The sequence below is a fragment of the Elephantulus edwardii genome, unplaced genomic scaffold (genome assembly GCF_000299155.1).
Source record: "Elephantulus edwardii isolate Elephantulus edwardi_28Jun2011 unplaced genomic scaffold, EleEdw1.0 scaffold00100, whole genome shotgun sequence".
Lineage (NCBI taxonomy): Eukaryota > Metazoa > Chordata > Mammalia > Macroscelidea > Macroscelididae > Elephantulus > Elephantulus edwardii.
In genome coordinates this window covers 1,907,524-1,918,362 of record NW_006399850.1, presented here as the reverse complement: position 1 = coordinate 1,918,362, position 10,839 = coordinate 1,907,524, and the positions used below count along the sequence as shown (strand labels likewise).

At 38.4% G+C, this 10,839-nt stretch overlaps 1 protein-coding gene across 1 annotated transcript; it reads right to left on the bottom strand.

Annotated features, from left to right (window-relative positions):
* Positions 1–8,978: 8,978 nt before the first annotated feature.
* On the bottom strand, positions 8,979–9,659 carry LOC102858640 (RNA pseudouridylate synthase domain-containing protein 4-like). The gene has a single exon (XM_006891579.1). The coding sequence runs from the start codon at positions 9,657–9,659 to the stop codon at positions 8,979–8,981; it is 681 nt and encodes a 226-aa protein (XP_006891641.1).
* Between the last annotated feature and the right edge of the window lie 1,180 nt (positions 9,660–10,839).

Below are 10,839 nucleotides of genomic sequence, written 5' to 3'. Positions count from 1 at the left end.
AGATACCACTTGACCCAGCAATTCCACTACTGGGAATATACCCTAAAGAGACCATAAATGACATCCAAGTAGATATATGTATACCCATGTTTATCGTGGCTTTGTTTACAATAGCAAGGAGTTGGAAACAACCTAAATGCCCATCAACAAACCAATGGGTAGAGAAGCTGTGGTATATTCGCACAATGGAATACTATGCTGCATTGAAAAACAAGGAACTCATGCAATATTATTCAAAATGGGTGACCCTGGAGGACATTACGCTGAGTGAGGTATCTCAGTCACAAAGGGACAAATGCTATATGGTGCCACTGTTGTAGAATGAGGCTGGCATTGGGGTGGGGTAAGACTGAGAAAAACTGGATGAAATATGTTTACGGCATTGAAATCTATGGGGGAGAGAATAGTCTAAAGGTATTATATTTTAGGGCATTATTTTTATCGTAGGAGTAGGCAATGAGGGTTGCAGAGTGGATTATATTTGGGGGTAGGGCGTGGGGTTTGGGGAGGTGCGGGGGGATTGTGTACCAATGAGGGAGTTTTTCTTTTGCTTTTCAAGGAGAGGAGCAAGGGAGGGGGAAGGATTTGTGAGGGGAGAAGGGTGCAGCAATGAATGAATGGAATTCCAAAATCTCTGTAGATGTTCATTGAAGTGAAAAATAAACAAACTAAATTAAAATTTTAAAAAAAAATTGTTGTTGTTGTTGTTGTTGTTATGTGCCGTTGTGTCGCCTGCGATAAACCGAGTCCAGCTGGCTAATTCTAAATACAAATTTTTCTCACAAAAAAGTGAATAGTAGTTTATTGTGCTTTGCTTTTGGAAATTACTCTAGAAACTCCAGAGATGTATGTGTAAAAACACTAAATAAATAATAAGCTTTCTGTAACAGGAAAGCAAGAAGTAAGTCTATTTATGATCAAAAACACAAGCAAAATTTGGATTTTTTTTAGTACTCTAAAGTCAAAGATTAGGAATATGCTCTCCAGGATGTCCAACTTTCACATGCAGGTGTTTCTGGGGGCAGGGGAAGTCCCCAATGACAGCTTCTTATTTTTAATAACCTCCTTGTAAGGTGGTGCATGCCACCAGATTTTCTGAAACTATGTCTCAAAAGAATATTAAAATTATAAGGATTGTAAATAGTATTTCATTTTCTTGATCTCCATTTCCAAGCTACAGTCTTTAATTAGCATAGTTACTACAAAGTTTTGCATTTTTCTCTGTTGGGGACGATTTTTTCAAAAAGCCTTTAGCAAGAGAAGCTAACAACAGCATAGGAGAATATGCTGGCATGTGAAGAAAATGTGTTTATTAAAATCTGAAATGTTGAACAGAAACATCAATATAAGAGACAGTGTCATGAATTATATTGTGCCTCCCCAAAATACATGTAATGATGTAATGTGGATGCTATGTCATGATCTCCCATGATCTTAAAAACCAAATAGTTGTGAGAAGATTAAGAGTGAAATGCAATACTCTTCATCGCATCCCAGCCCTGATAGATGTAAGAGGAATATGCTAAGCAAATAATTCATGGTGTTGGACTCTATAAAGAAGAATGTGCTATCAGGGTCAGAGGAAGAATCAATAACCTGTATTTTTCAGATGACATTACATGCTTGGTGAAAATGAGGAGGACCTGATGGGCTTATTGCTGAAGATAAAAAACTACAGCCTTCAGTATGGATTGTAACTCAAGATCAAGAAAACAACTGGACCAATAAGTGGCATTAATAGACATAGAAAGGTTTGAAACTGTTAATGATTTCTTCTTACTTGGATCCACAATCAACACCCTTGGTACCAGCAGTCAAGAGATAAGGAGAGAACTTGCTTTGAGCAATTCCACTTATCAGAATTGTTGAAGAGCAATGATGTCAGTTTAAATACTAAGTTGCCCCCAAGTCAGGCTATGGTCTTCTACTATTTTCTATGCATCTGAGAGCTGGACATATGATGGCAGAAGAAGTTGTAGTGTTGGTCAAAAGAACAAACAAGTACGTCTTGGAAACGGTGCTGCTGGAGTGTTTCTTGGAAACAAAGACTGTAATGCTTCATCTCTCATACTTTGGACATGTTGCTAGGAGAGGCTGTTCCTTGGAAAGGGATATCATGTTTGGAATGGTGGAGTGTCAGAAAAATACAGGCAGACCCTCAATGAGATAGTGACTACAGCAATAGGCTCAAGTGTATCAGAGATGATGAGGATGGCACAGGATAAGTCAGGATTCAGATCTATTGTTCACAGGTCACTATGGATCATACTCAACTTGACAGCACCTAATAACAGTAACAACAATCTAGCTGATTCTGTCCTGAAGAGGTGAAACCAGGTTGTTCCTCAGAGGCAAGGATTTTTTTTTGTTTATATTGGTTTGCTTACAAAGTTTGTATACATTGTGTTTCACACTATTCTTCACATTGTCTTTCATACAATCATTCCCATGCATTGTTTTATAAAATTAATCACCATTGGACTATGCCCATCATTACCCTGTCTTTTCAGGTCCCAGACAGATCCACCGTCTCCCTCCACCCACCAAATTATGAAAACCTGTGGTTTCACCCCTACCCATCCTCACCCGTCTGCTCCTACCTCTTGTCCCACTTGGGTCTTCATATGTGTTTTACTAGTTACCCTTCTATTTTCACAATAATGGTCTTAGGTAGTATTAGTGCTTATGAGACTGAGTTAGCTCACTCAGCATAATGGAGGCAAAGATTTTGAAGTTCCATCTCACATATTTTAGGAATGTTGCCAGGAGGGACCAGTCTTTGGAGAATGATATCAGGCTTGGAAAGATAGCAGATCAATGCAGGAGAGGAGGACCCTGGATGAAATGGATTGACAATGTGACTGTGGCTATGGATGGGGTCAGATGTGTCAGAGATTGTGAATTTGGCTTAGGATAGGGAAGGTTCAGAGCCATTGTTTATAGGATTGACGTAAAGTGTATTCAACTGGACAGTATGTAACAACAAACTAGCTGGGAGGCAGGACCTCGATAAAACCAAGAGAGAAATACCACGAATACAAAAAGTGTGTCTTTTTGGACCTGGGTGAGGAAGTTCTTTAGCTAGGAAAGGCTGTGACATATGGAGATCTCCAGGCAATGAGAAGCCTGCAGATGCTGAAGGAAACAAGGACTTTTCCTCCAAGTTCAACAAAGAAAGAGCAGGCCTTCCCTTAGAGGCTGGTAAGGTGCCTTCCCCTAGAGGCTGGTAAGGTGAACTTGGATTTATGGTCTTCTAACTGGTATGTCAAATACCATAATGGTCACCCATGGTGGACAGTATTGGTGGAGCTCCTAGATCAAGACAGGCTTGGAGGCAGGAGGGGCATCCACATCCTAAACAACATGGAAACTGGAAACTCTGTGAACTTAGAGAAACAATAATAGTTATAGAACAGGGTTCAGGTCTTCTGTTCATAAGTTCATGATGAGTTGTGCTCAACTTACCAGCACTTACCGACAACAAATTGCAAGAGAATAAATTTATGTTTGTTCATTTATGATATTGCTGTCACAGCAGCCACAGATAACTTCTGTAAGACAAACAGCAACCAAATCATCACCGTGTAGCAAATACCTGTTCACTTCAATTACTTCAAAGGGCAGTTACAGATTCAATTCAATCATAGTAAAATAACTAATGCTCATAATAATGATATTACTTCTTCTAGGAAAAGTCAAATTATACTTAGCATACTCTTTACAACAGTCCAGAATGAGAGCTGCATAGTAAAGTGGACTGGGGGAGGGGATTGTATAATAATGAAAGAATTTTTTTTTCAAAGAAAAATGTGAACTAGGAGGGAGGGTGGGCAGGGAGGAAAACATGCAACCATGAATAAATGGGGATGGGGGAAGTACAAATATAAAAAGAAGTTACAGTGAGGAAAGAGAGTGGTTAAAATTCTGAAGAAAATTTTTAGTTAATAAACACATGGTAGAAAAACTGTTGAAAGAAAATTTAAAATGTCAGGAAGGTAGGAAGAATGGTTGCTTTGTACCCTAAACAGAAAATTGATGATAACTATTTCTGTATTTTCCAGCATATCAATTATGATTCTATGCATTAAAACAAAACAAAACAAACCTCAAACCTACTACTATCAAGTTGATTGTGACTTATGATGTGACCTTTCTTCGAGCTTTTGAGGCTATGAATCTTTACTTCAGGAGACTACCCATGATTCTCCCATAGAGTGACTGATGGATTTGAATCACTAATCTTTTTTTAGTCACTTCAAAGTCAGAGTGCCTCATGTATATAGAAACTAAGAATACTAATTTTTCTAAATAAATAAATTATATTATTTCAAATTATTAACTTAAATAAACTCACAAAGTATGAAACGTTTTCGTAAAAGTTATTAAATGACACTTATCAGAGCAAGGAGAACCTGAGTGGGGAAATCAGTTAACATACTTGGTTACTAAAAATTTGGAGATTCAAGTCTACCCAGATGTACCTTGAAAGAAAAAAATCAGCTGTTGAAAACCCTATGGACAGCTACTCTATGCTTTGCTAAAGATCACTATGAGTTGGAATCAACTCAGTGGCAAATGGTTTTCTTTATCAGAATAAATTTTCGTTATCTTGTTTGGGTCAACAGTCAACACTCTCAGCACCCGCAGTCAGGAAATCAGGAGACATATTGCATAGAACAAGTCCACTGGCAGGGACCTCTCCAAAATGCTGAAAAGCAATGATGTCTGTTTGAAGATTAAGGTGTGCCTGATTTAGGCCATAGCCTTTTCAATCACTTGCTATGCTTCTGAGAGATAGACAATAAATAAGGATGACAGAGGAAGAACTGATGCCTTTTTGTTGTGGTGCTGGATAAGAGCACTGAATATCCCCTGGACTGTCAAAAGAACAAATAGATATGTCTTTGAAAAGTGCAGCTGGAGTGTTCCTTGGCAGCGAAGATAGTGAAGTTTCATCTTTCATGCATTGGACATGTACCTACTTGAGATTATTCCTTGGAAAGATGGGAGATCAGCAAAGGAGTGAAAGATCCCCAATGAAATGAACTGACACAGTGACTTCAGACTGGGGCTCTAGTGTGTCAGAGATGCTAAGGATGGCACAGGACAGGGCAGGGTTCAGGTTCACTGTCCAACACTCAACTCAAGGGCACTTAACAACACTGTAAACCTGCCTTGTTTCTCAACAATGCCAGAACTATGCATTCCTTTGGGGAACTGTTTTTTTAAAAATTCTTAAACCTGAACACAAACCAATCTTGTTGCCTTTGAGCTAATTCTGATTCCTGGAAACCCCAAGCATTACAGAGTGTAACTACTCCATGGGGTTTTCACAAGTCTACTGGGTGGATTTAAACTACCAACCTTTAAGTTAGTAGCAGTTAAGCACAAATAATTGTGCTCTTATACCTTTAAAAATGTTGCATCTTTATTTGAGTTTCCACTTAGTTTTCACCCCCAGTCCAGGAATTGAATCCCTAAAACTACCTCATCTAAGAATCTACAAATGCACTCAGGCACTCCCTCCAATACTCTCTTCTCTCAGAAGTTAGATGATTTAACCATTCACCTTAAGTGGTTACAATTCTGAACTTCAATATTCTTGGAAAATGCCATACGACATTGCAATTTTTTTCCTCAAGAAATTGTTTAATCTATATAAGTTATTTGACTCAGTCATTAGCGATCTTTGTGCCAAGATAGCTCCTAATCAAACTCTGGCAGAATATAAGTACCATTGAAAAGAAAGCATACAGATCTTTCTTCCGAGAAGTACGTATTTTTCTTTCGGGTTGAGCAATGTTATGCAACAAATGCTTCCAACTGGCTTTCTATCAAGGAAAATCATTAAAGATGAAATGCTCTATGGGACATGATCATAGGAGCCTGAGATGCTTGTAAGTAATTACATTCATGCTGATAATTAGAAGAAATAGTCTGTGTAGTGCATATAGTACAATCACCTTTCACCATGGTCTGGATTTGATTTCTCCAAGGAATGCCAAGAAAAGCCTTTATTTATCTGCAGTTTATGCTTCACTCAATCCACTTATTTTGTAATGTAAAAAGAAGAGTCTGAAAAAAGAGAATGGGCACCTTGACATTTTAACTGCTTTGTTTTTAATGAAAATTTTCTTCTTTGAAGTGAATATAAAGCAGGAATGGGCAACAAGCCAATAAGTGCTTATTTGTCACCTAGTAGCTTTCCATGCCCTAAAACGCCTTAACCCAGTCTTTAAAATGTCCTCATTAGATTTCTCTGCTGGCTTGTGCACTACGCTTACACAAATGAAGAGATTTCACATGATTTTTTAACAGTCAAAACAGCAGCTCATACACATACTCGGAAAAGTATATGCCCACAACCTTGGCATCAGTTGCCTCCCAAGGCATCTCTCAGTAAATGTATATATAAACAATTTACCAGAAATTTATCCCCCAACAGCATGCTTGATTGTACTGTGTTTGGAATAAAATCAATAGCAATTGTCTCCTTTATTTTATAATTGATCTGTTGACTCTAACCACTGTAGACAAAAAATTTGTTATCATTTTCTTCCTGAGTCAAATGGATGTCTAAAGAGCAAAGAGGACACTAAACAAAGAGATAGATACTCCTAAACAGAGGCGATTACTCTCTGCCTTTGCTATATAGTCTTACTACAAGAAAAATATCATAAAAGGGGGGCTTTAACAATTTCATTTCTCAGAATTTAGGCGCTAGACTTCCAAATTCAGGGTGTTAAGTTAGGGGAAGGCTTTCTCTCTGTGTTGGTTCTAGAAAAAGGTCTTTGTCTACTTTCAATATCTGTAACCTAGAATTCTTTGGCAATCTCCACGTGTTTTGATATCAGTCTTTCCCTGAATCTATGAGACCTACAGGGATCTTAGGGACCATGAGCCCAAAGAACATACTCTATTCCTGGTTCTTCCATTCTGATGATACTGAGATCTCACTCTCTTTCTCTCTACCTTCTTTTTTTTTTTTTCAATTGGTGATTTTTATGCAGAAACTGAATGACGCTTAATAAAAAAATCTCTATTTTATAATAAGAAAAAAACAAAACAAAACAAAAAAACCCTGAACACAGAAATCCCATATGACCCAGCTATTCCACTGCTGGGAATATACCCCAAGGAAATTGGAACTGAGACACAAATGGATATCTGTACACCTATGTTCATAGCAGTGCTATTTACAATAGCAATAAAATGGAAGCAGCCCAAATGCCCATCAACAAATGAATGTACAGAGAAATTGTGGTGCATTCATACAATAGAATACTATGTAACACTCAGGAGCAATAATTTTTTAAGAAATTGGAGAGCATTAATCAATGAAATACCTCAGTCACATAAAGACAAATATTATGTAAGGTCACTACCGTAAAAACAGGAAGATAACAAAGTAACTTGCATATAAATGTTCAAAGGGCAAAGAAGAAAAGGGTGAAGAAAGGTTTAATGACGGCTTCAAAAAACAGGTTATAATATGCCTACAGAGCAATGGTAATTAATTATATAAGATATAATGTACACAAATGACTGTACAAAACATAAAGCACATGTAGAAAACATGATATATACAAATGATTATGTACAAACTGATAAAATGTAAGAAAAAAAAATCAACCCCAAAACACCAAATTTTAAAAAAAGATTAAACCAAACTCGAATTTTGCAAGTCTTTGACTCGGCCAGTCCATTTATAGTTATTTATCCTAAAGATATCATCTTTGCAACAAGTTCTTAAAAATGAGTGTTTACAGCACTGTGGCCATTGGGCAATTAAAACAGACATTCGGGGGGGGGAGAAGAACGAACTGGGGAGGAGGGTAGAGAAAACAGTGCAACAAAGAATGAATGAAAACCCAAAATCTCTGTAAATGTTCATTAAAACTAATAAAATTTAATAATAATCTTAATAAATGAGTGTTTACCTAAACATCCATAAAAACCCAATTCAACTGAGACTGAGTCAATGTGGACTCATGCCACCCTTCAATAAGTTTCAGAGCTGTAAATCTTTTCAGGAAGAGACTGCACATCTCTTTCCTGTAGAGCAGCTAGTGGACTGAACCCACTGATCTTCTCATTAGCAGTCCAACCTGTAATGCACAGCACCAGAGCTCCTTTAAATGTCAGGAAATGGGTAATTAAATTGTCAAATCTTTATTATAGCCCATTAGAAAACCATTAAACATACATTATAAAATGCTTCAGGATAAAATGTCTGATTGAAAATCAGGGTGCAACACATGTTGCCAAACACTATTATATATGTCCAATATGAAAGCTTACACCAGACCCTGGTAGTGATTGCATCTAAAAAAAGAAATTGAGTGGATAGGGAGCAGAAGTAGATGGTCTGTTTTGTTCATGTATTTCTTTCCATTGTAAAAAAACCCTGAGGTTAACATGTATATACTAACATGGAAAGAGGCCCAAAACACAGTTGTGAAATAAGCATAATTTGACATTCATGTACACGGTCACACTGTATATAATTTATACGGACTCACTGAGTAAGGACCAGAAGGGTAAAAACCAAACTGATAAAACCAACTGAGGTTACTCTCTCAGAGGGAGGATAATCAGACGTGTGGGTTCTCCAGGAGCCTTTAAGGTTTATGAACTTTTTACTACAGAAATAAAATCACAGAGCTCTGGTGGCCTAGTGGCAGAAAGCTGCATTGCAAACCCAGAGGTGCATGGTTCAAATGCACCAGATACTCTGCTGGAGAAAGGACAATCTCCTGTACCAGTCAGATCTGATTTGCTAGTATACACACAAAAACAGTAGTAAAAAAAAAAAAAGAAAAGCAAATTATCACTTAGAGAATGAACTTATAAATTTGATAGACACAATTAAGAAACATGAATCACTATTCTATAAGAATAAAGTACTCTATGTATTAAGACTGTTTCAGATGGTTTTCTTTTTTTTATCCTCACAGCTCCTGAGCACAATGCTTTTATCACTGACAGATAAATGGATATTTGCCCTTGCCACCTCTTCCACACCTCCCACCATAATGGGCCTCATACCAATACTTCTTGGCCACCTGACGGGTTTGGAACAGCTCCTGGACTTGATGTGCTACTTCTTTCTCCCAAGCCAACACCATTACACCCGTAGTCTCCTTGTCCAGCCGGTGACACAGATGTAGGGGCTCTGCCTTCTGGCCATGCAGCATCTTTGCCAAGATGGGCAGTACATCACTGATACAGAGCTGAACACCAGGACCACCATGCACAGGTACACCGTAGGGCTTGTTGACAATCACTAGGTCCTTGTCCTGGTGGAGAATCCCTCTGCGCAGGGCCTTAGCAAGCACGTTGGGATGGACTTGCTGCAGCTGTCGTGTGAACCGCACCAGCTCGCTCACCCTCCGCTGAACAGGGTTTGTAGACACCTGAGATTTTCTTTTCAACTTATCACAGAGGACTGCCGGCACTTTCTTTTGATCCCCTTTCTGGGCACGAAGACTCTCTGCTAATCGCTGGGCATCCAAAGTAATGATGGTGGAAGAAAAGAGCTGCAAGTCGAGAGTGAGAATGGATCCCAGACGCTTGTAGGAACTCTTGACCCGGAAGGCCGACGAACAACCAGTGGGCGCCACCATCTTGTTTCGCAGAGAGGAGGTGGTGGAACACATCTCTCTCTACCTTCTTATCTTTCCTTTAATCTTTCCTATATCACACCCAAGGTAAACCCACATTACATTAGATCAAGGCTGTAACAGGATTGAAGGTGTTGCATTTTATCCCTAATCCTTTTACAATTGATTGGCTTGTCAGTTTATAGAGAATCAATCCTGCTGCAACGTTAAATCATTAAGTAAAAAGCTGAGAATCATGTCTCAAGCCAAGCAAGCTTTTATTTGGGAGAGACATGATTCAACTAATGACACCCAGTAAGTAAGCACGAGTAAGCAAAGGCTGACTTGTGTTTACTAACTAACCTGTAGTGAATAATTTCACATATTCTTCTTGTTAGGTGGGTGCAATCAAGTTGACTATAACTCTCAGCCACCCTATGAAAAACAGATCTGAACCTTGTCCTATCTTAGCCCTGCACCATCCTAACTATATGCTCAAGCCCACGTGAAACTCGTGTATGTGTAAATCCATCTCCTTGAAACTCTTCCTTTTTTATATTTTTTGTTTGGGTTTGTTTTTGGTTTTGGTTTTGTGTTTGTTTGTTTGTTTGTTTTTCAGTAAGTCACTTCTGATTTTATTAGTATGGAAACAATAGAGAATATTTCATTTTGCCTTCAAAATTCTTCTTTTTTTTAAGTGACTCTCCACATTTCCCAGCATGTTATCTTTTTCTAAGGACTGGCCTCTCCTGACAACATGGCCAGAGTGTGTGAGACCAAGTTTTATCATCCTTGCCTCTACAGAGAACGCTGGTTACATTTCCTCCAAGACAGACTTATTTGTTCTTCAGGCAATCCATGGGATAGTCCGTACTCTGCTTCAACACCACCGTCAAAGGCATCCATTTTTCTTTCATTATCTTTACTCATTGTCCATCTTTCAGAAGCATGTTATAGAGTACAACTGAGTCAGAATGAACCCACAGCAGACCTTCCAGTGCGTTTTCAGAGGAAGAAAATAGCACAGGAAGAAATTACTCATCTTTCTTTTTTATCATTATTATTACATTTTATTAGTTTTAATGAACATTTACAGGGACTTTGGGTTTTCATTCCTTCATTGCTTCACCGTTCTCTCTACCCTCCTCCCCAGTTTGTTCTTCTTCCCCCGCCCTCCGAATGTCTGTTTTAATTGTCCAATTGCCACAGTGCTTGTCAAAGCCAGTTCTGATTAATC

What these genes read in the sequence shown, in the direction of transcription:
- LOC102858640 (XM_006891579.1), bottom strand. Translation starts at nt 9,659, where the DNA reads ATGTGTTCCACCACCTCCTCTCTGCGAAACAAGATGGTGGCGCCCACT.